General features: G+C 44.9%; 1 protein-coding gene across 3 annotated transcripts in view; it reads right to left on the minus strand.

The window, feature by feature from the left end:
- nup37 (nucleoporin 37) overlaps positions 1 to 25,342 on the minus strand; it is a 50,329-nt gene that overhangs the window by 20,038 nt on the left and 4,949 nt on the right. For all 3 annotated transcript variants that reach the window (XM_060903467.1, XM_060903466.1, XM_060903468.1), the window contains exons 2-5: positions 23,163 to 23,361; positions 21,294 to 21,418; positions 14,594 to 14,666; positions 9,578 to 9,672 (exon numbers count right to left, since the gene is read on the minus strand). In XM_060903467.1, the coding sequence (XP_060759450.1) occupies positions 9,578 to 9,672; positions 14,594 to 14,666; positions 21,294 to 21,418; positions 23,163 to 23,321 (452 nt within the window). In that variant the 5' untranslated portion in view covers positions 23,322 to 23,361. The remainder of the gene's footprint in view (positions 1 to 9,577; positions 9,673 to 14,593; positions 14,667 to 21,293; positions 21,419 to 23,162; positions 23,362 to 25,342) is intronic.

A 25,342-nucleotide genomic window follows, 5' to 3' on the forward strand; every position in this document is an offset into this window, starting at 1 on the left:
AAAGAGACAAAACACTTAGTTAGGTGGCTAGCTTCTTGCCAACCAAAAGATAAAACACGGATGGATGTTTCGGTCCCCGTTGTGTACCTCAGACGTGGTGGACGCAAGTAATGACATCGTTATGAGCTCCAACTTCCTACTTCTGTGTTACAATACTGACACGAGACAATTCTGATACAAATAAAGTTACATTTTAATTTATTCATGATCATAAAATGAACCACAGCAATATCAATATTGTATTGTAAGAAAAGTGGATCGGGATTTATAGGAGAAAGTGTAATTTCCCCCCCATTATTATCATCTAACTTCAATCTTTTCAGCGTCATAAACAGGCCTGTAACGATTCACCCAATTCATGACTCGATTTTCCACACAGTAATTTTGAAAAAAAAAATTCCTATTAAATCAACAAAAATATTCCTTTTTGTAAAAAAAAAAAAGTTAATAACCAACAATAATTGCCCACATTGTTTCCCTCATTAAAAATGAAAACACCCAAATGGGTCTTTTCTTAAACCTTTTGAACATTTGTACTTCCTCCATTTGCTTCTCTAGCTTTCAGCATTCTGAAAAAAAGACAGCAAGAGAACGAGCTCCAGTTTCTTATTAAATCTATTTGTACACAATCACACAGCAGCTCTTTCACATTTTTGTGTGCATTTTCGTTGCATTAGAGCTGTGTTGCTTCCACCTACAGTGAAGTCACACGCATTCCTGCTACTGTACATTGTTGCACCTTCCGCTGTTAGGTTTTCCTAAAGTTACGCAGCCTGATAATCATGATTTATTTATTTATTTATTTTTTTTTGGGGGGGGGGGGCTTTTTTCACCTTTATTGGATAGGACAGTGTAGAGACAGGAAATGAGCGGGAGAGAGAGACGGGGAGGGATCGGGAAATGACCTCGGGTCGGAATCAAACCCGGGTCCCCGGATTTATGGTATGGCGCCTTATCCACCTGAGCCACGACGCCCCCATCATGATTTATTTTTAAATTTATCGATTCGCATTGTCAAATTTGTAGCACGATTTATCGTCACACAAGATATTGTTGCATGCCTGGTTATAAATGTATTTCATGGCAACATTATTAATATGGAAAGATTGTTCGATAATAATCCTGATTTTATTTGGGATGTTTCCTCGTGCCTCCAAAATTAATCTGTAGTTACGCACAGCATGCTCCTGAATCACTTTTAGAGGCGAGTGGGACTTAGGTCAAGTACAGCACACAGGCACGGATTTTAAACTTCACTTCAAAAGTACAAGCCAAAGTCCACCCACCCACCCACACACGTTTTACATCACTACCATCAGATGGGCTGTGAAAGCGTTGAGCAGTAGTGAACTAAAAGCCGTCTATTATTTTTCCGCACGTTTATGCTTTCTGAATGAAATGAGGCTGTGGGCTTTGCGTTCCACATCAATGTGCCACAACACTTCTGTGTTAACACAGTCTATACTAATGCAGAAAACTCATCATACATTAGTCGCTGCTTTTAACTGAGCTAATTGGACTTCCAGGCAAGCTCAGAGATTTGACCTTGCTCATGAGCTTAATAATGAATATACAGTGGTGCTTGAAAGTTTGTGAACCCTTTAGAATTTTCTATATTTCTGCATAAGTGACCTAAAACATCATCAGATTTTCACACAAGTCGATAAAGAGAACCCAGTTAACCCCTTCAATGCCCTTGGACGGGTCACGTACGTCATGAAATCTTTTACCGCTGTGCCTTATGACGTATGCTACTCGTCAAACACCTCCCTTTTATGTACCTTACATGGCACATATGAATTACAGTCAATGCCTAAAACATTCTTCTGTCATAAGGCACACCAGTAAAAGATTTCATGACGTATGACTCGTCCAAGGGCATTGAAGGGGTTAAACAAACAAGACAAAAATATACTTGGTCATTTATTTATTGAGGAAAATGATCCAATATTACATATCTGAGAGTGGCAAAAGTATGTGAACCTTTGTTTTCAGTATCTGGTGTGACCCCCTTGTGCAGCAATAACTGCAACTAAACGTTTGCGGTAACTGTTGATCAGTCCTGCACACCGGCTTGGAGGAATTTTAGCCCGTTCCTCCGTACAGAACAGCTTCAACTCTGGGATGTCGGTGGGTTTCCTCACATGAACTGCTCGCTTCAGGTCCTTCCGCAACATTTCCATTGGATTAAGGTCAGGACTTTGACTTGGCCATTCCAAAACATTAACTTTATTCTTCTTTAACCATTCTTTGGTAGAACGACTTGTGTGCTTAGGGTCGTTGTCTTGCTGCATGACCCACCTTCTCTTGAGATTCAGTTCATGGACAGATGTCCTGACATTTTCCTTTAGAATTCGCTGGTATAATTCAGAATTCATTGTTCCATCAATGATGGCAAACCGTCCTGGCCCAGATGCAGCAAAACAGGCCCAAACCATGATACTACCACCACCATGTTTCACAGATGGGATAAGGTTCTTATGCTGGAATGCAGTGTTTTCCTTTCTCCAAACATAACGCTTCTCATTTAAACCAAAAAGTTCTATTTTGGTCTCATCCGTCCACAAAACATTTTTCCAATAGCCTTCTGGCTTGTCCACGTGATCTTTAGCAAACTGCAGACGATCAGCAATGTTCTTTTTGGAGAGCAGTGACTTTCCCCTTGCAACCCTGCCATGCACACCATTGTTGTTCAGTGTTCTCCTGATGGTGGACTCATGAACATTAACATTAGCCAATGTGAGAGAGGCCTTCAGTTGCTTAGAAGTTACCCTGGGGTACTTTGTGACCTCGCCGACTATTACACGCCTTGCTCTTGGAGTGATCTTTGTTGGTCAACCACTCCTGGGGAGGGTAATGATGGTCTTGAATTTCCTCCATTTGTACACAATCTGTCTGACTGTGGATTGGTGGAGTCCAAACTCTTTAGAGATGGTTTTGTAACCTTTTCCAGCCTGATGAGCATCAACAACGCTTTTTCTGAGCTCCTCAGAAATCTCCTTTGTTCGTGCCATGATACACTTCCACAAACATGTGTTGTGAAGATCAGACTTTGATAGATCCCTGTTCTTTAAATAAAACAGGGTGCCCACTCACACCTGATTGTCATCCCATTGATTGAAAACACCTGACTCTAATTTCACCTTCAAATTAACTGCTAATCCTAGAGGTTCACATACTTTTGCCACTCACAGATATGTAATATTGGATCATTTTCCTCAATAAATAAACGACCAAGTATAATATTTTTGGCTCATTTGTTTAACTGGGTTCTCTTTATCTACTCTTAGGACTTGTGTGAAAATCTGATGATGTTTTAGGTCATATTTATGCAGAAATATAGAAAATTCTAAAGGGTTCACAAACTTTCAAGCACCACTGTATGACTTGTCCACCACAGAAGGAGAATATTGTCTTTTTTTTGGATCGAACACTGGTGCCTCATCACATACGCCTTCAAAATCATGCATGCCTTTGCAGACATGCCCCCTTTTTTATTGCTCCCATGTTACTTCTAGTCTAGACACAAATACACGATCGGATCTTTGATCAGACGAGCCCATGTGAATAAAAAGTGCATTGTGGTTGTGTGGGAGGAATTAAAAAGACATCTGTCCCTCTTTTTCATCCTCTCCTCCATTTCCATGACGTGACAGAATTGAAATCTTTCTGCAGATGGAGATGTTTTCTCTGGCCGGAGAGGGACACGGAGGTTGACGCCGGGGATGCGGATGTCTCCTCTCCCACACGTCAGTTTAAAGTTTGCATCTTTCTAACGCCCTCTGAGTGTTCCGAAAACTGCTGACACGTTCAGAGTCAGCACTAATAGTGACTTGTCCTTGATCACATGCTGAATACCAAAGCTATCAAAGTGTGCACGGCGGGGCCGGAGGGATAAATCATTCAGCAAGCTCAGAGAGAAGCGATCAGAGACTGCTTCAAACCGACAGCTCACCCGGTTCATATCCGACACGATTAATTCTGATCTGCTCGCTGTGGAACATTTCGCTCCCCGACTGTGATAAAGACGGATATTCTCACTTTTATCTCAAACTCGTATTTGAACCTGCACCAACAGGGCGGCTGCAAGGGGGAGGTGGAGCGCAGCGCTCCGAGAACACACACCAGGGTGACGGGTGTAGCAAAACATTAGCGTAGCACTATGGTGAGAAGGAGCACCGTGTCTAGACATGCTGGAGTGGACATGAAGTGGAGGAGCCCAGCATGCTGAAGAGCAGAATAACAAAAACAGGGATAAGAACAAACGAACACACACACACACACACACACACACACACACACACAGCTGGTCGATACAGTGCACGAGTCTCTCTCACGAGTGGTGAAGAAAAAAAAAAAAAAAAAAAAAAAAAAAAGAGTGCAGCAAGTACATCCACATCTTTCATTAAACCAACACACTGCTTCCAAATCAAGCAAAAAAAAAAACAGAAATTGAATAATATAAAAGCGAAATGATTCAGTTTATTCTTCTGTAACATAACACAGATTATTCCATGCACATTCACAGGATATGAGCAATCATGTGCTCTGATTACTACTAGGATATCAGCTCATATACCATTAGAGAAAAACGAAATGGCGGAGCGTGTTGCTGAACCAACCGAGGACGAAATAAAAACTACTCAAAAACAAAACCCCAATGCAAAAAAAAAAGTATTTGATGGTAAGAACATCTCTTAATTTTCCAAGAAACATCACATTTTTCACGAATTGCTCCTGTCATTTTGCCAGTTTGTTTACATTCTAAACAGAAATGATTGTCAGATGTTTTGTATAGTTATCAAATTTGTAAAAAAAAAAAAAAGTTCTGTTTCTGAAAATCCAGTGAATGTGGAGAGAATAAAACAGTTATTCCACTCACTCTCAATGCTACGCGCCTCAGCGCCCATTAGCTCATGTACGACTCGATTTCATGGGATAACTGAAAGGTTCTTATAAAAGGTTGATATTTACACTTGTGCCACCGTCCTATTATACAGGGGGGGGGGGGGGGGGGGACCCCTCTACAATCCAATATTAAGAAATTTAGAAACTTGTTTAAAATCAACACTTTCTGACCAATCAGAGTCCAGAATTCAACACAGCAGCACAAGACAAATATATTCCTATAGTAACCCTGTACTGTTCACATACTTGTGATGCACAATACATAAAGATTAGTTCTTCCAGTTTCATGACTATTGTTTATAGGCATGTACTGAAACTGTGGTACAAATTTATGACCAATTTGAATTGAGGAAATAAAAAATTAATTTACAGTGAGGCTGCGTAAGCTTCGTTTTTCCTTTCTGTAATTGGGTTGTTTAGACGGCAGAGGGGGTTATAACGGACAAGAACGCATGCAACTTCACTGTGGGCAGAAGTAACACAGCTCTAATGCAAGGGGGGGTGAAAGAGCTGCTTAGTGATTTTACACATAGGTTTAACAATAATTGAGCTCTTTACAGACTGCTAAAAGATCAAGAAAAAATGTTAACTTTCATTTTTAATAAAAAAAAAGTAATTTAATGCACCATTATATTTTACTCCAACTTTTACAAATGTGGGTAAATATTAATGAAAAAAACAGTTAACAAAAAGAATATTTAAATTGATAAGGAACAGGAATATAAATGTTGCATTTTTTGGTAACAAAATTATTTCTTAAAAATATAATGAATCAAACTGAATCATGAATTGGGTGAATCATTAAACACTTAATTGTTCATTTAATTTTACCATTTAGAAACAATTTCAAATGATATATTTTTGTGCCACATTGCCCGGTCTTAATTACAAAAGAACAAATATTAGATCATAAAATCTTGAGTATAAATACTGAGGTGATTATAGGAAATTGCACGTGCTGACTGGTCAAGAAGTTCGGAGGTTCTGTTTCTCGATAATGACCTCAAGCAACTCAGCAAAATGGCGGCCAATCGCTTCGTCACCGTAAGTGAGGAAGAACTGCAGATGAAAGAAAATGATGTTCCTAAAAGCACTAAAGATGCTCTGAAGTTTGGTCCAAAACTATTCAAAGGGAAGGTGGGATTGGGATTTATTTTATCGATTTCAAAACAAAGTATTTTGTGACTCAGCGTAGATCAGTGACAAGTCTGTGCCGCAAAGTTATTCAGGGATGAGATGAAAAATATTTTAAAAGTCTGAAAAAACCGGGGCGGGAACTGGGGGGGTGGGGGGGGTGTATGGGGCTAATGATTTTTGGCTTTTTTTTTTTTTTTACCCCAAAACCATTAATTTTATCAGCAAAAAGTTGCAATTTATTTAGAAATAAATTCCCCTTCTTGGTGGACTCCCAGGTGAAAATGATTAATATGGTACAAGAGACTTGTTTTTAATCAATTCACATTTGATTTCAAAAAAATCAATGCACCTTTTAATATAAACGAGCTCTACAGTATTATATTTCTGCATTTTAGCTATTCATGTCTTTGAATACTCTAATCCTTTAAAATGAAGTGCAAACCAGAAAAAAGTTCTAGCATATAATTCTCTTAAGCTTTCTTCTGATGTTATCATGGTAGCAGGAGGTCCTGCATATTAAGCAGGCGACATTCAGCATCACTCATCACTTCCCTTTCAACTGTTGTGTGTACTAACTAGGTTTTATCTGGACAGGATGTTGTGTAATGTAATACAGATACCATACGGTAAGGTATTAGGCAGAGACCCGTCCACCCGTAAATTTGACGGGTGATTGCCGATTTCAACGGGCAAGTATACACACAGACGGATACTGAAACGGACGATAATGCCGAAAATTTTCGCACATGAATACTCCCACATGTCATCCGATAAATCCAGTTATGTTCCGCCCACACACGGACTGGCCATCGGGAGTAGCGGGAGTTTTCCCGGTGGGCTGGTGGTTCAGCGTGGGCCGGCGGAGAAAAAAAAAAAAAAAAACAGTTGCGCGCTGGCCTTTAATATGATAAGCAATGTTAACAGTTTCTTTAACAAACTGTTAACATTGCTTATTACAGTTGCGCGCTGGCCTTTAATATGATAAGCAATGTTAACAGTTTGTTAAAGAAACTGTTAACATTGCTTATCATATTAAAGGCCAGCGCGCAACTGTTTTTTTTTTTTTCTCCGCTGGCCCACACTGAACCACCGGCCCACTGGGAAAACTCCCGCTACTCCCGATGGCCAGTCCGTGTGTGGTTCCGCCATCATTTACAAATCGTAAGAAACACAGTTTAATACGAAAAATACTGAAAACTTGAAATGAAAAATCAGAATATTTCATCGTTTCCGCCATTTTGGCCCGCACTGAATCTTGTAACATGCGGACTGAATAAATCGCGAATTCTGATTGGTCGAAAATTGCCAAACACCCTGCGTTGTAGTTTCCTCTTTCTTGGCGGGAGAACCGCATTTTTTTTTGCTGACTCACTCTTCTGGATCAAGATGAATCCCAACAAACGCCCCAAATTGAATGTGACAAAAACTGATTCGTTTTTCCACAAAAAGACAGAAAAGGTATGTGTGATACATTGATTAACAAGGGGGTTTCATTGGGGTATGGTAAAATAGAATACTGTTGGTTTTTTTTTTTTTATTAAATACTGTAACTAGATCAAAAGATTATATACAATTCATTGTTGTTTATTTTCTTTTCACTTTTGTTACCAAATCAAACACCATACATACATCTGATACATTCAGGAGTGAAACTGAAAAAAATACAAAGTAAAAATATGCAATATTTCTGATCAAAAATTACACGCCATTTCACCCTGAAAATGTCCTAGAATGCAGGAAATGAAGTCTAAATTTCAAAAATTTTCTGGGGGGGCATGCCCCCAGACCCCCCTAGAGGGACTTCGCGCCTGCGGCGCTCGTCTTCGCACCTGCGGCGCTTATCAGGATTATATAAAATATTATTTTTGACTGGTAAATTTCTTTTTCTGCCTAATACCCTACCATACGGTCAATCTGAAGATCAAGATGGTGATTTTGAATTAAAGAACAGGCATGCACAATGGGCATTACATATTGGATATATTTTTTTAAATCAAAAACTATAAGTTCATCTCGGCCTAAAAAATTTGGGCAGACGCTCCTGCGCGGCACATGCCAGCAATTCCCCCCTGTCCCCCTATGAAATGAGCAATAAGTAGGAGAGTTATACATGCTATCATACTTAAAATTTCATCAGAAATATAGATGATACTATGATTCTCCCCAACATGCTACATTAGATAAGCTAACCCCATTTATAAAAGATACACACTTATATATGACATGTAATTGATATATATTTTTTGGGGCGCGCGCTCTCTCTGCCATGCCGGTCCTGTAGGCTGCACTGACTCAACTAAACTGAAAACTCCGGTCCTCGAGAAAAGAGATAAAAGCCCGCCCACACTAAAAGCTGATTGGCTTATTTTGCTGAGTAACCCAATCAAGATGCTCTTTGTCTAGCATGCGCTACATGAACAGGCACACAGGCAGCGTTGCCAGATTGGGTGGTTTTAAGTGCATTTTGGCGGTTTTGAACATATTTTGGGCTGGAAAACGTCAGCAGTATCTGGCAACACTGCACACAGTCTCCCGCGCGCGCACATTCTAAGATGCGTGATGCAGACCTTAATGTTGCGCGCGCATGCTCTTGCTCGCTTCTATCAATATGCAGGAGACTCCCGGGACACTTGGGATGTCTGCGTTATAAGGTGACCACAGATCGTTAATCAACCCCCCCCAAAAAAAAAATTCTCAACGGATTTACATCGATCTCAAAACCGATCATTTTGGTCTGAAAAAGTCGGAAATCCGCCAATCGGCGGAAAATTCTCATCCCTGGTTATTACATTTACATTCCGCTTTTGATTTTTTTTTAAATCACCTGTATTTATACTAACACAATTCTCCACCTCAGTTATTATTCACTTCACCTTCAGCAAATAATTAACTCTATCCATTTTATTTCAAACTTGAAATATTCTTACAGTATTCTAGCAATAAATGCAATAAATGAGCCAATAGCAGACAATTTTGCTTCAAATAAATAAATAAATAAAATGTGATAAATGCTGATGCAGAGTCCATTATAATTCTCAGGATGCTTGAGAAGCTGAGATGCTCTGCAGATATTCACTAGAAATGAGACTCTGAAAGTGTTTCAGTCCCTGTCCACCTTGAAGCCATTACTGCTGCTAAATTTCCTGGTTTGCAGCTTCGGAACGGGGGCGGAGAAGTGCACAGCGGCGTCCAGGTGCGTCTGTGTGTCTCTGATGTAAAAAGGGAAGCCCTGGAGAAGTTACCTCTTATCTGGGGGAAAAACCACCCTGGACCTCTGGGGTGCACTCGACTCGGGCTGCTTGTTAACCATCACCATGGAGACGGGGGTGGCGTGGGGGGTGGCATGCTTTGGGCTGCTGACTGGATTCCCATGTTTAAGCGATTACTGAAGGAAACAGGGGTTCGCACTCGCGCACAGCGGCTGTATTGTGGTTAAGGTCGGGTTTCGCGCTGGAAGACTCGGTTTTTCTGGACCATTAACAGAGAACAGAACACAATACGGCGCGCACACACGCTTTAGGGTTTGACTGACCTGCAAGTGTGATCGTCGCTGGCCGATGCTATTTGCTTTCCTTCCGTGGGCTCAAAGACGACATGATTGATGTAGCTGGTGTGTCCTTCCATCACCTAGGCAACACAGGAAACAGTAAAATCACACATGTACAGTCATAATGTACACAAAGTTCACTTCCCACCCAACCCCGGTGACGCGGACAACCTGTAGGTACGGCGTCGACGCTGCGTCTGCCTTCTACATCGCTTCAGCGCGCACGGAAAATAAACCTGATGTAAAAAACAGGAGCGAGGTCTGGCAATTCTATCCTCTCTATACATTTGATTATTTTCAGACTGTGTATTATTTCTGAGAGGCTGGAAAATATTTAGTCCCGATTTCAAAAACACTGCCCACTCATTAATATTCAAAACATTTACATTTGTCTTGTTTTGCTTTATTACTATTAAGTAATCTTGTAATGAACTAATTCTTTTTAACATATGCGAAATTCATCCACATACTGAGAAGTGAAACATCACCTCTGGAAACAGACTTGTACTGTTTACAGTTTGCGTGGTGTAGAGTCAAAGCCTGTTGTTTTTCAGAAATGCTTTCCACATAGAAACATCTCATTCCCACCGCCACTAATCTAATAAAGCCCCATGGGAAGGAGATCCAATATTTTTTTTTTTTTTTTAAACGCACGATCACTCAGCATTTGGACTTTATGCTAAATTCCACAAATGTATCTAATAGACGATGCTGCGTGTTCCTCCGATCTCCATAATGCACAAACAAAAACAACATTCCACCAGTTTCTGTGATGGGACACCAAACAGCCCGGCGGCAAACTCGATAATCATACGAAAATTATTCTGAAGGAATAAACACAGTGCGCTCAGAGATTTGTTTTTAAGTAAAAGCATGTTGCGTATTCCGCAGCAGTGTGAGAGAACGGAGTGCTCTCCTCTGGATTTTTAACATTGAGACATTTTCTCAGCAGCGCACACAGCATCAAGCATTTCAGTTTAAGCCCTCAGCGTGTATCTCACCTCGTCTGTGTGCTTGGGTTTCTGCCTTAAAGTGGCAATATTAAATCATTCGAGAACTTGTAGAATTTAATAACAAAGTCTGGTACATGTGAGAACCACCAGACTGTAACTGCAACATGAACCACAATCTGACTCGGAATCCAGAGCTCACACACCTCTGACCAACACACACCGATCAGCTCCAACATTCAACCCACTGACCGGGGCAGTGAACACCATCTCTGTAGGAAGGAAGGAAGAGGAAGGAAAGAAAGAAGACAGAAGAAGGAAGGAAAAAAAAAAAGGAAGGGAAGAAAGAAGCAGCAGCTTATATAGCGCCTCTCTCACACCTAAGGTCACTTTACAATGATGAAGTCCACCTCAGGGTGTCATTCCAGTGGTGTAGCTGCCCACAGACCCACCTAAAAGGCACACGAGGGTAAATCCCACACTGCCACGCCACCGAGCAACAGCGCTCAGAACACCACGCCATGGATCCATACTGCAAGCACAGAAGCACCACCACACAGAGCGCTGGAGAACCCCGGTGTTAGAGAACAGCGAGCTCACTGCAGCTCACAGCAAGCAGAACATGCATCACCCTCGGTGGACCAAGGCCTGAGGAAACCGACACCCAAAACTGGGTCTGGATCTACACCACAACCGGCGGACAAAACACTCAAAAGAACAAACATCAAACCATACCAGCATAAAAAGAAGGGGGGAAAATAACAGAGCTCCAGTAAGACGCATCAGCCAAAACACCCACAGCGTTCTCTCAGACACGGAACGGGCGTCAGGCAGCGACAGAACAGCCTGCTGTGGAAGAGGTGGTGCTGGAAACAGGAGAAATGGGCAAATGATGTCTACAGTACAAGGAACAAAACACTGTTGTGCTGTTACAGGAAAATAAATCAAATCAACAATGGAGCGGAGTTAAATGTTCCACCCCAAAGTCGATCACTTTCCTATAAAAGCACATCCTACAGGCTTTTATTCCTCAGCAATTTCCAGTTTACTAAAGAACCACATCACACGTTCTGTTTACAGGAACAACATGACTGATTCCATACAACTGACTTACAGACATTCAGGGAAGAATCATATTACAAGCTGCGTAAAACAGTGTTAATCACCTTCTAATCACCATTAACATTATTTGTCAAGTGTTTGTTGATCTTTCTCAGTCAAAATCTTCACCCCGAGACATTTTTGGACAATATTTTTACTGGCGTTCCGAATACATCCGGATAACATTCCTAATATACAGTAATAGCTAGGGTTTTTTGTTTGTTTTTTTAAATATTAAATAAACTGAAAACATTTCCTGTTTACCCCGAGATAAAGCCAGAGCACCTGTGTAAGTCATGAGCATGTGAGATGGGAGAAAGGGGGCGGGCAGGGCTCGAAATTAACTTTTTTTCTTTGTGTCCCCCAGTGGTCCCGAATTCTGTGTTGTATTGTCCCGAATGGAAGCAATAGTGTCCCCATTTTTTTCCTCTCTGAAATAACCAGTGGTTAATATTATCATATGAAGTTACTATTATATTTGTAACTATGCGATTTTGAACCCTTTATATCATTTTTACAATAAGTCACAAAACACAAGTGACACATGTCCTATACATCATCTACTTCAAAATTACAGTTATTGCATTTTCAGTTTATTAAACTTTGGCGATCTCACTGTATGAATAGATACCCGTTTATTTAACGGGGCCAACTAGCTCATTCAGAAAATGTTTCAACTCCCTACATCTGCAGTACACTTTAGCTGAAAATAAGACCCCTTTTATGTTCATTTCATCTACTTATACCTTGAATATCTGTTGGCATATATAAGGCCAACTTATCATTTTCACCATGACCGTTATCCATTTTTATGTAATATACCTGCTGCCCCATTCAGAGATGTTTTGAAAGCCATCAGCCATACCATCAATGGATGAAATGCCCTTGAGCAAGGCACCTACCCCAACATTGCTACAGGGACTGTAACACTGTAAAAAACTGTAAAGTCACTTTGGATAAAAGTGTCATATCATATAAGTGCAAACAAAGCAATGTAATGCAAGTTTTTTTTTATTGTAACCTTTAGTCATAGAAATCATTTACATTATTTACAGTGACTTTTCTGATTTTCCAGTCACAGCGCAGCCACGTTTATAATGGCAGTCTGTGGGGCTGAGCGCCCGTCCTCTCCTCACTTTCAGCCTTCTCATGCAAAAACTCGTTTTTAACTCGCTCTAGTGACCTCAATTTTTACACTACAGACAAAAAAATTACATCGTGTTCAGGAGAGCCTTGTGGCACTCAATGTGAAAGAATTTTGTGACTATCTCCTTCCGTTTTCGTGTAAATCCCCGTTGTTTGGAGGGAGCGCTCTGAGCAATTACTGCCCTTTCTGTGTCTCTCAGCGCAGCGTGCGGGTGGGGGAGGGGCTGCTTGCTCTCTCACACACACACACACACACACACACACACACACACAGCACACACACACACAGCGCGCTGCTCCCTCTCAGAGACACACAGGCTTGTCGCCTCAACGCAAATCATTCATTCACAGAGTGCAGCTCAGGCCCTGCAATTGTGACTGCTACGCGCACTGCATCACTCTCACAATTTCCCCCATGTAGAACTTTTTTTCTAGATCTATTTTTTCCATTGTCCCGGGATTGTCCCAGATATGATAAATTTGTGTCCCGATGACATTTTTTATGGTCCCCGGGACGTCGGGACACCGTTAGTTTCGAGCGCTGGGGGCGGGGCTCCCAGGAAGTATCTTAATATTGAAGAGTCAAAACACTTCATTCCAGATTAAAGGTAGCAGAGGCAAGATTTTTTTTTTTTTTTGGGGGGGGGGGGGGTTTAAAAAAAAAAAAAAGGCAGCTAGACTTTGAAAAATCCCACGCCCTCCTGACAAAGCCTCTCCTCAAAACTACATGAACACGCACTGCCTGACTACTGCTGGAGGACAAGTCCATAACAAAGGGGAGGAGCATAGCGTGACTGTCATATCCAGTGACCTCATGTCTCATTCACATGTAAGAAAACACCTAGCGTTATCATAAATGCAAACAGTGAACATGATTATTGTTCATTTAGTCAACAGCTAACTGCTGGCTAGCTCACTAGCTTTAGCAACACGTGTGCAGTACGTCTGCCTGGTCTTGTGGAAGATGCCGGTCAGAGACAGCGAGTAAACAGGTAGGCGGCCAGCCGATCATTTCACGTGTTCAGTGTATAACGTGTCACCGGTGAGTTAAATAAAGATGGCGCCTGCAGCTGCGACTCATCCAATAACCAGGAATTTACATCAGTACGCAATATTAAACATACACTTTATTAGGAACACCCCTACATCCCCCTGCAGTTCTGTAATCAGCCGATCCCTCGACAGCAGCAGCACGACGCATCAAATCCCACAGATACAAATCAAGAGCTTCAGTTAATGTTCACAATGTTCAAACATCAGAACGGGAAACAGTGTGATCTCACAGTGTGACTTTCTCTCACTGTGGTCTGGGTGTTGGTTTGATCCAGATGGACTGGTTTGAGTATTTCAGAAGCTGCTGATCTCCTGGGGTTTTCACACACAACAGTCTCTAGAGTTTACACAGAATGGTGCAGAAAACAAACAACACTGAGTGAGTGAACGACAGTTCTGTGGGTGGAAACAAATGCCTTGTTGATAAGAGAGGGTCAGAGGGAAATGGACAGATTGGTTCGAGCTTTTTTGCCAGGAAGGATATAGTAACTCATATAATCACTCTTTACAACCGTGGTGAGCAGAAAAGCATCTCAGCATGAAACAGCAGAAGAACACATTGGGTTCCACTCCTGCAGCCAAGAACAGGGATCTTAGAACCAACAACACGTTCCTATTAAAGTGGCCGGGGAGTGTGTGTGTGTTTTTTTTTTTACAGGAACATAATTACTTGTTAATCACACCTTGCCACATTATGTCTGCAGGCCGAATAAGGCTTCGGACCTCATCCTGGAAGAGAACAACATCTTACCGATACTTCATCCACCTTCTGAAGGTCTGAAGAAAAGAGTCGCAGTTTTCTGTCGGCTGACGCAGTGCAAAACCTGCAAACATTAAAATGAAACCTGTTAATAATAATAATAATAATAATAATCTCATGATTTGCTCAGTGGGCTACCTACACTCAGGGCTATGATGCTTCTGTTTTGAAATCTTGCGTCTCCGGTATAACTTTACATACAGCAGTATGGGGACACGACGACGGCAAACATCTGCTTTTTTAATAAAAGTCTTGGTGTTGGGTTAGCGTTAGAAGCACGCAGTCTGACTCCTTTCTCCAGGTTACTAAAAGAAGCTTTGTAAGTATGGTGGTCATTTTCTGGAGCTCCTGGAGACACTGGAAGCAGAAGTGCTGTTCTGGTTATCATGTGGACACGTCTATGGAAGCAGCTGTTGCCAGGGACGTGATCTTAAGCGATTATTGGACGAGGCTGAACAAACCATCATGATTAAAATATTATGAGTACCGAGCAAGCGGTCAATTATTTGCTGATGCCGAAGACGGACACGCTAACAAATCACAATATTTTGTGAAAACCAAGATCAAAAACTGTTTATCATATATGACCCATACAGACCTGCCTGCGCTCCTAATAAAACCATTGGGAAAAGGTCACGTGACTGAGCAGATACGGGTTCTTGAATTCGGTCGCGAAAAAGCCGTATGCAGCCCCGGATCCGTTTCCCCTCACTCACTTCTGTAGTTTTCTTCATTTTTGTGGCAGCGGGGGTGTGGTCAAGCGGCGGTCTGTGAATGGAGGGCGGAGTCAGGGAAAGTGGAGGGCGGAGTCAGGGAAGGTAAGCGGCAGAGTCGGTGGAGGGCGGAGTCAGGGAAGGTAAGCGGCAGAGTCGGTGGAGGGCGAAGTCAGGGAAGGTAAGTGGCAGAATCACTGCACCTGATGTGAGTTAACCTGTGTCTTCCCCAGTGACTGCACCCTATAAAAGGGGAGAGAGAGCAGAGAGAGAGAGAGAGAGAGCAGAGAAAGGGGCTCTCTCCCCAACCAGAACGCTCATGTGTGTGCACACGTGTGTGACTGGAAGAGTGTAAAGTGAAAGCTGAAAAGCTAAAATAAAGAGTTTGAGAGAACTCAGTTCTGGCCTGCCGTGCTTCTGTGCTCCACCCACCTGCTCAGATTCTTACAATGGTGCCGAAACCTGGGACGGAGCACAGAGGAGAACAGCCCCATGGAGTCCTCCCCCTTTCAAGGACCTGTTCCATGCCCTCACCACGGCCCAACAGAGCCAGCACCAGGCGCTGGTCACCCTCCGGAAGGAGCAAAAGGTTCGAGGCCCTGGTGCTGGCGCAGCAGGAAGATCGCCAGGCGTTCCGGCACCTACTCGCGTCGGCAGGGTCCGGCACCTCCACGGACCCTCCCCACCTCACCCTAACGAAGATGGGCCCGCACGACGACCCCGAGGCCTTCCTCGCCCTCTTTGAGCAGGCAGCAGAAGCGTGGGGCTGGCCGGTGGAACACGCGGTGCACCTCCTCCCTCTGCTAACAGGCAAGGCACAGCTGGCCGTGCTACAGCTCCCCGCTGACAGCCGGCTGGTCTATGCCGACCTCCGCAGGGCTGTCCTCCAGCGTGTGGGGCGCACCCCAGAGCAACAAACGGCAGCGCTTCCGCACACTGCGCCTAGAGGAGGTCGGCCAGCTGTTCGCGTTCGGCCAGCAACTCCGGGACGCCTGCCGGCGGTGGCGGAGGGCCGACAACCGCGACGCCGAGGGAATCAATCACCCATCGACCTGGTGGCGCTGGAACAATTCATCGCCCAACTTCCAGAAGGAACAGCGGAGTGGGTCCAGTGCCATCGCCCGGCGTCACTGGATCAGGCTATCAAGCTGGCGGAGGACCATTTGGCAGCTGTTCCGACAGCAGGACAGCATGTCTCCTCTTTTCCCCCCTCTCTCCCCCCCCTCTGTTCTTCGTCCTCGCTCCGTTCCCCCACCGCGGAGGCGGGGGCCGGCCCCACCCCAGCCGGCCCGCGGGGCCCAACCGTTTCCCACTTCCGTGTCTGTCTCTCCCCCCTCAGGTGAGTGAGCTCCAGAACACTGGTGCAGAGAGAGAGTGAGCGAGCCTGGGCCGGTTTGCTGGTGCTGCGGGGAGCCGGGGCACCTCCAGCATCAGTGCTCGGCCATGGAGGTGGGCGTGGTGGTCTGGATCCCTGATGTGCCAGGGATCGCCCTCAATCAGGCCGGAGCGCATCGCATACTGGGGAGTATCCAAGGGGATACATATCAAGCTTTGGTGGACTCCGGCTGTAATCAGACCTCAATCCACCAAAGCCTGGTACAAGACGAGGCATTGGGGAGAGTGCAGTTGGTGAAGGTGTTGTGTGTGCATGGGGATGTTCACAACTACCCTTTAGTGTCGGTCCACATTCTATTTCGAGGGGAGAAATTTAGAGTAAAGACGGCGGTTAATCCTCGCCTTACCCACTCAATAATTTTGGGGACTGATTGGCCGGGATTTGGGGAATTAAATGACTCATTTAGTGAAGAGTGGGGCCTGCCATAGTTTAGCAGGGGGAGGTCCTGGTGTGGCATTGGCGGGAGCAGCTGTCACAGAGCCGTCTACGTCATCACCGCGTCAGAGTGAAGAGCAGCAGGCTCCTCCTCCCTCTCTCGGGGAATCCCTCGCGGATTTCCCATTAGAGCAGTCGCGAGACGAGGCTCTGCAAGCATGTATTTGACCAAGCGAGAGTAATCGATGGTCAAATGCTCCAGCCAAATGCCACCCCATACTTCCCCTATTTTTCCATTATTAAGGATAGATTATACCGAGTGACGCAGGACACCCAGACTAAAGAACCGATAACTCAGCTTTTGATCCCAAAGAGCCGCTGGGAATTTGTATTCCAGGCGGCTCACTTTAATCCCATGGCTGGACACTTGGGGCAGGATAAGACACTAGCCCGAATAATGGCCCGGTTCTATTGGCCAGGGATTCGCGGCGATATCCGTAGGTGGTGTACGGCGTGCCGCGAATGCCAGTTAGTAAATCCAGTGGCCATTCCAAAAGCACCTTTGTGCCCTCTGCCATTAATCGAGACCCCGTTTGAAAGAATTGGGATGGATCTCGTCGGGCCATTAGATCGGTCAACACGAGGATAATCGCTTTTAGTTCTGGTGGACTATGCAATGCGATATCCAGAAGCAGTGCCTCTTCGCAATATCTCAGCATGTAGTATTGCAGAGGCACTCTTCCGTGTCATCTCCCAAGTCGGACTCCCCAAAGAGATTCTGACTGATCAAGGCACTGCGTTTATGTCACGCACACTGCGTGAACTGTATGGGTTACTGGGAATTAAGCCTATCCGCACCAGCATTTATCACACACAAACAGACAGCTTAGTTGAACCATTTAATCGCACCCTCAAAAACTTAAATTTGTAAGCGAGGATGCATGCAACTGGGATAAATGGCTCGAGCCCCTGTTATTCGCAGTGTGAGAGGTCCCACAAGCCTCCACAGGATTCTCCCTGTTCGAATTATTATATGGGCGTAAGCCGCGTGGCATTCTAGATGTTCTGCGGGAAAATTGGGAGGAGGGACCTTCAACAAGCAAAAACGAAATTCAATACGTTAAATCGACCAACGCGGAAAACTCCACACACACACACCTAACCCAGGAGAATTTGCGGCAGGCCCAAGAATAGCAAATCCGCCTGTACGACAGGGGCACGCACCTTAGGGAGTTCACACTGGGAGATAAAGTACTCGTGTTGATGCCCACATTGAGCTCCAAATTGATTGCCAAGTGGCAAGGACCCTTTGGGGTCACACGGTGAGTCGGAGACAAGGGTGGGGCGTTACAGATTTACCACCTCAATCTGCTAAAACTCTGGAACGAGGAGGTCCCCGTGGTATTGGTGTCATTGGTTCCAAAGAAGGCGGAGCTGGGGCCGGAGGTTCAAAAGGGAACATGGACATCGCCTACCACTCCACTCCCCTGTGGAGACCACCTCTCCCCGACTCAACTCACAGAGGTTGCCCAGTTGCAGACAGAATTTTCTGATGTGTTCTCGCCCCTGCCCGGCCACACCCGCCTCATAGAACACCACATTGAGACGCCCCCGGCGGTGGTAGTGCGCAGCCACCCTTACAGGCTGCCTGAACACAAGAAAAAGGTGGTTCGGGAAGAACTCGAGGCCATGCTCAACATGGGCATCGTCAAGGAGTCCCACAGTGACTGGAGCAGCCTGGTGGTCTTGGTTCCCAAGGCCGACGGGTCGGTCCGGTTCTGCGTGGACTATAGAAAAGTCAACGCGGTGTCTAAATTCGATGCATACCCAATGCCTCGTATTGACGAGTTGCTTGATCGACTAGGCATGGCTCGTTTTTATTCGACACTGGATTTGACAAAGGGATATTGGCAGATCCCCTTGACTCCATTATCCCAAGAGAAAACGGCCTTTTCCACACCGTTTGGCTTACACCAGTTTGTCACACTTCCTTTTGGGCTGTTTGGGGCGCCCGCTACGTTTCAGCGGCTGATGGACCGGGTCCTCCGGCCCCACGCCGCCTACACGGCCGCATACTTGGACGACGACATCATTATTTATAGTAATGACTGGCCGCGACACCTACAACATCTAAGGGCCGTCCTTAGGTCGCTGAGGCGAGCAGGTCTCACAGCCAACCCAAAGAAGTGTGCGATTGGGCGGGTGGAAGTACAGTATCTGGGCTTCCATTTGGGCAATGGGCAGGTGCGTCCCCAAATTAAGACAGCAGCGATTGCAGCCTGCCCGAGGCCCAAGACCAAAAAGGGGGTGAGACAGTTCCTGGGGCTGGCTGGCTACTATCATAGGTTTATACCTAATTATTCGGACGTCACCAGCCAGCTGACTGATCTCACTAAAAAGGGGGCACCAGATCCGGTCCAGTGGACGGAGCAATGCCAGCGGGCTTTCTCTGAGGTAAAGGCTGCACTGTGTGGGGGGACACTGTTACACTCCCCTGACTTTTCTCTCCCCTTTATTTTGCAGACGGACGCATCGGACAGAGGGCTGGGGGCTGTTCTGTCCCAGGAGGTGGAGGATCGCCCAGTGCTGTATATCAGCAGGAAGCTGTCGGTGCGTGAGGGCCGCTACAGCACGATAGAGAAGGAGTGCCTGGCCATCAAGTGGGCGGTCCTTGCCCTCCGCTACTACCTACTGGGACGCCCTTTCACCCTCTGTTCGGACCACGCGCCCTTCCAGTGGCTCCACCGCATGAAGGATGCCAACGTGCGGATCACCCGTTGGTATCTGGCACTCCAGCCGTTTAAGTTCAAGGTGGTCCACAGGCCGGGAGTGCAGATGGTCGTGGCGGATTTCCTCTCCCATCGGGGGGGGGGGGTCAGCTGCAGGCCGGACAGCTCCCTGGCCTGAGTCGAGCGGTGGGGGTATGTGGGAGCGTGGGCGTGGTCAAGAGTCGGTCTATGAATGGAGGGTGGAGTCAGGGAAGGTAAGTGGCGGAATCACTGCACCTGATGTGAGTTAACCTGTGTTTGTGTGTCTTCCCCAGTGACCGCGCCCTATAAAAGGAGAGAGAGACAGCAGAGAAAGGGGGCTCTCTCCCCAACCAGAACGCTCATGTGTGCGCACGCATGTGTGTGACTGGAAGAGTGTAAAGTGAAAGCTGAAAAGCTAAAATAAAGAGTTTGAGAGAACTCAGTTCAGGCCTGCCGTGCTTCTGTGCTCCACCCACCTGCTCAGATTCTTACAATTTTGCTCTCAAGTGATACTTTGAACAAGAGTGCTCCGAGAGCACAAGAGCCCCCGCTGCCAACTTGGCCACAACTCTGGTAAAATGTGACTGAATTGAACAAAATTGCAATATGGATATTACCAATATATAACAAAGCCTCTTGCCAAGTTTGGTGAAATTCCTCCACAAATTGAGAGAGGAGTTGATTTCAGAAGGCGAGTACCCTTCCCAGGACGGACTGAAGGAAATCGCCACGACATAATCCTCCTTCGGGCCTTTCAGCCAGCAGGGGATAAAAATGAGCGACACAACTGAGCACAGTGAAAGTGAATTTTATTATCCAGATAATTTCAGACACAGACTGAATTGAATAAGCTGAAATTGTTGAAAAAAAAAAAGTCATCAGATGAACACTGAACTGACTCGACTCCATTTTGTTTTCTTTTGTGTAGAATTAACAGGCTTGTATTAACGATGTCCCCATGAGCTGACCCGAGTTTGAACTGATTAACGATGTTCTTAAAATCGTTTTCATATCGAGAGAACAGTAAAGTCAGTTGTATTTTATAGAATTCAAAACTTGTGTAAAGGTGATTCAGCAGATAAATGGTTTGCTGTCAATCAAATAAAAATTGATCGGTTCGTTTTTCGCACACCGTTATTCATTTTCCCACTGTGCATGTTCGTTAAAAAGGGTCAGATGATAAAATGCTTATTGGCCGAGTGGGAGAGACAGACAGGAAGATATCTGGCTCGAGGTCACACCATCTGTCCCTCCCACTCAGTCAATAAGTACATAATAATAATCAAGCGTGTCATTAGTATTTTTTTAAGAATTACAAAGCAAATGATTTGATGTTAAAGCTTTGTACATTTTTTTTTAAACATCTGTCTAATAACTGCCTCGTACACTAATCATTGTGTAATCGATTCCTCATCTGTCGCTCTGACCGTCGTGTAAAACAGAAAAGCCGCAGGTACCTGATCATCTGAGGCAGTTTGTCCAGTCTGGATTCTGGACTCCATGCGAAAGCATCAACACGAACACCATGTATGAAGACGCGCAGGGCATTGAACTCTACTCCATCTACATCCATATCCTCTTCCTGCACACACACACACACCAGACACATTATGAAACACACAAACCAATATAATAAATACGACCTCCCAGATAACTCAGTCATTCAACTGCAGAACTACTGGCACCCTTTACAAAATAAATGGACACACCCGCTAGCCACTTTATTAGGAACACCCACCTGTTCTGTTCTCTAACCAACCGATCCCTCGACAGCAGCACAGCGCATCAAATCCCACAGATACAAGTCAAGAGCTTCAGTTAATGTTCAAACATCCGAACGGGAAAAATTGTGATCTCACAGTGTGACTTTCTCTCACTGTGGTATGGGTGTTGGTTTGATCCAGATGGACTGGTTTGAGTATTTCAGAAGCTGCTGATCTCCTGGGGTTTTCACACACAACAGTCTCTAGAGTTTACACAGAATGGTGCAGAAAACAAAAAACACTGAGTGAGTGAGCGACAGTTCTGTGGGTGGAAACAAACGCCTTGTTGATAAGAGAGGGTCAGAGGGAAATGGACAGATTGGGTCGAGCTTTTTTTGCCAGGAAGGATATAGTAACTCATATAATCACTCTTTTCTCAGCGTTTAAGTCTCGGCTGAAAACATATCTGTTTAGTCAAGCCTTGTGTTAATGGTGTTTATGAGGTAAAGGAGTAGATCTAGAGGGTCCTCAGACAGAGTGTTTTGGTAAACTGGGATGTATGGATGCTGTCAGTCCCCACTCGCTCGCTCACTCGAGTTTGTTGACGGTGTAGTGACTGCTGCTTTATGTCCCGGGGCCCCTCATGCCTGTGTTACCTTCTGGCTCTCCCCTTTTAGTTATGCTGTCAGAGTTAGTTTTGCCGGAGTCCCTGCTTGTACTCAGTGCAAAATGTACACTGTTCCTACTCATCAGGCGACATTGGGCATACCGAACAACCTGTGTTTTCTCTCGTTCTCCTTTTCTCTCTCCCCCCTCCTGATGTCAATCCTGGGACTGAGGTGCTGAACCTCTTCTGCTCCTCGGACCTGCCTGATCCATCCTGATGCCCGACTTCTGGCTGGAGTCTCATCGCATCGCTCCTGTGGAGGACGGCCCCATGTGGACAGTTGAAAGTCACACCTGGAGGACGCTCTGGACCCTTACAGTAATGCTTTTATGGCTGAGGACTACAGGTGACTTGCTAACTTTAGGACTGCGGTTGTCATGAACAGTTTTGTACTCAAGTTTCCATCAGTGAAGAGTTTATAACATCAACGAAACTGACTTCATGTTAAAACTGTTAATGTTATAGTCATGCTGTCTGTTGTCGCCCAAATGAGGATGGGTTCCCTTTTGAGTCTGGTTCCTCTCGAGGTTTCTTCCTCATGTCGTCTGAGGGAGTTTTTCCTCACCACAGGCGTGCTCATTGGGGATAAAATTAGCTCATGTTTAAAGTCATTCAAATTCTGTAAAGCTGCTTTGCGACAATGTTTGTTGTTAAAAGCGCTGTACAAATAAACTTGACTCTTTACAAGCGTGGTGAGCAGAAAAGCATCTCCGCATGCAACAGAACAACACCACATTGGGTTCCACTCCTGCAGCCAAGAACAGGGATCTTCGAATCAACAACAAGGTCCTATTAAAGTGGCTGGTGAGTGTGTACTTTTGCACTGAATGTTTGACCTTGTTGACATCTACACCAAGAGAAAAATCCTGGTATGCGTTTCACCTTCATGACTGAGATTTAAATGATCAGATATGATACTGATCTCTGATCAGACAATCACATCCTACTGAGCTCACCTTGAATCGGCACGTTCCCACGACCACATGGCAGCTTTGTGTGTAGGCAAGGAGCGAGGTGGCAGTGCCACAGTCATACGGACTGAACTCCACCACGTGGACGTAGTCATCGCAGGGCAGGGTGTATGTGGCTGAGCGACCCGCCTCCTCCTGCATCATCAGCTCGTCTTTTAACCCACTGCTGCTGCTTCAAACTCCACTTTTAACACAAAGGAGAAAAATCACTTCATTTTTACACTTAAACGCCACATAATGATAAATGGACGCTGGCGTGTGTTCAGTTTGCTCCAGTCTGCTTGTTTAGATGGTAAGAAATAAATCACAAACACCATTAGGAATTTAACCAACATCATGTTTAAAAAAAAAAAAAAAACCCACCCCATCTCCATCCGACATGATGGTGTGACCAAGTTGAGTTACTGTTCCCACAGAAATGTTTATTTTCCAGTAGAACAGCACTCCATGAACTGTTTTATTCAGCACACACTGTACTTTATTCATTCATAGTTAAATTTAAAGGTGCATTATACAAGATTAGTCTCCCCCCCCCCCCCCAAGATGAGGGGTCTCATGCTTAAGGTTTGATATTTGAATAAGTCCTGCCCATGTTCATAAAGCTCCACCCCCCCAGGATTTGCAGTAGCCTATAGACCCCTTTCACTGACGTCACCCGAAACCGGAAGTAAACAGACCCTGCGCCATATTGGAAAACCAACGAACTTGTAATTGAGGGAAATAACGGCAGCGGTATGTGAACCCACGAGAATAAAGTGGAGTGGCAAACGACTTAAACAAACAAATCTGAGCTGTTTTATTTATGATTTATTGGCCCAACAGTAGACTTGAAAGAAACCTGTGTGAGACTTGGCAAAAAACTGTGGATATAATGGATAAGTCTGTGCATGATCTGCGGACACTCTGAGGTAAGCAAATGCAAGAAATTCAGATTTAAAACATGCTAAATTGGCCCCAGGTTGATAACTGTATGAGGAGCAAGCCTCCCAGACTGCTACAATTTAATAATAATAATTTAGGATGGTTTGGGGCTTGCTCGCTGCTGCCAGGTTGGTTGTTGAGTAGCCTGACTGTTTTTTTTTTTTCCTTGCGTGTGGTATCATTGTTGACGCGAGGTTGTTTTTTGAACATGCCAATGTGGACACGATTTCCCCTGATGAGTTATGACTTCAGACGCGATGCGTGTGTGGAGGTGTGGAGTCCGCGTGATATGTGCGTAAGATAGGCTTCTCATGTGTTTGGAGATCCGCGCTCCGAGACAAGCGCAAGCGCCCCAAGGGAAAAAAAGGGACCCCCTGAAAATATCGGCATAGTTCGAACACTGAGTGTAGGCACTGGGTGTAAACAACAAATAGTTTACAATGTCTGGGTAGCAAACAGATGGCAGAATTGGTGTCCGGTCCTCCTTATGTTTCCATTCTCCCTTGCCGCCAGTCTTAACAAATGGGTCAAACCCATCAATCACAGCCAGTTTCTCCACATACCGTGCCCTTTCTGCAGCTGGTAATGTACTCACATAACCCGAATTATCATCCATCGTGTCACTTTACTCTCGCTTGTACTTTGTTTTATATTGTGAGTGCATGTACTTGGTCTTCCAATATGGCGCCTAACAAAATCTCGCGGCTTTCATGTCATGTGAAAGGGGTCTATAGAGCAGGAGTGGGCAATTATTTTTTCCATGGGGCCACATGAGAAACAGAAAATTTTGTGGAGGCTGAACTAAATTCTGCATAATATTAATTGTATTTCTTTATATAAAGCAAGGGCGGCATGGTGGTGTAGTGGTTAGCGCTGTCGCCTCATAGCAAGAGGGTCCGGGTTCGAGCCCCGGGGCCGGCGAGGGCCTTTCTGTGCGGAGTTTGCATGTTCTCCCCGTGTCCGTGTGGGTTTCCTCCGGGTGCTCCGGTTTCCCCCACAGTCCAAAGACATGCAGGTTAGGTTAACTGGTGACTCTAAATTGAGCGTAGGTGTGAATGTGAGTGTGAATGGTTGTCTGTGTCTATGTGTCAGCCCTGTGATGACCTGGCGACTTGTCCAGGGTGAACCCCGCCTTTCGCCCGTAGTCAGCTGGGATAGGCTCCAGCTCGCCTGCGACCCTGTAGAACAGGATAAAGCGGCTAGAGATAATGAGATGAGATAAAGCAATAAATAAACATTGTTTT

The sequence above is a fragment of the Neoarius graeffei genome, chromosome 21 (assembly GCF_027579695.1).
Source record: "Neoarius graeffei isolate fNeoGra1 chromosome 21, fNeoGra1.pri, whole genome shotgun sequence".
NCBI classification, from domain to species: domain Eukaryota; kingdom Metazoa; phylum Chordata; class Actinopteri; order Siluriformes; family Ariidae; genus Neoarius; species Neoarius graeffei.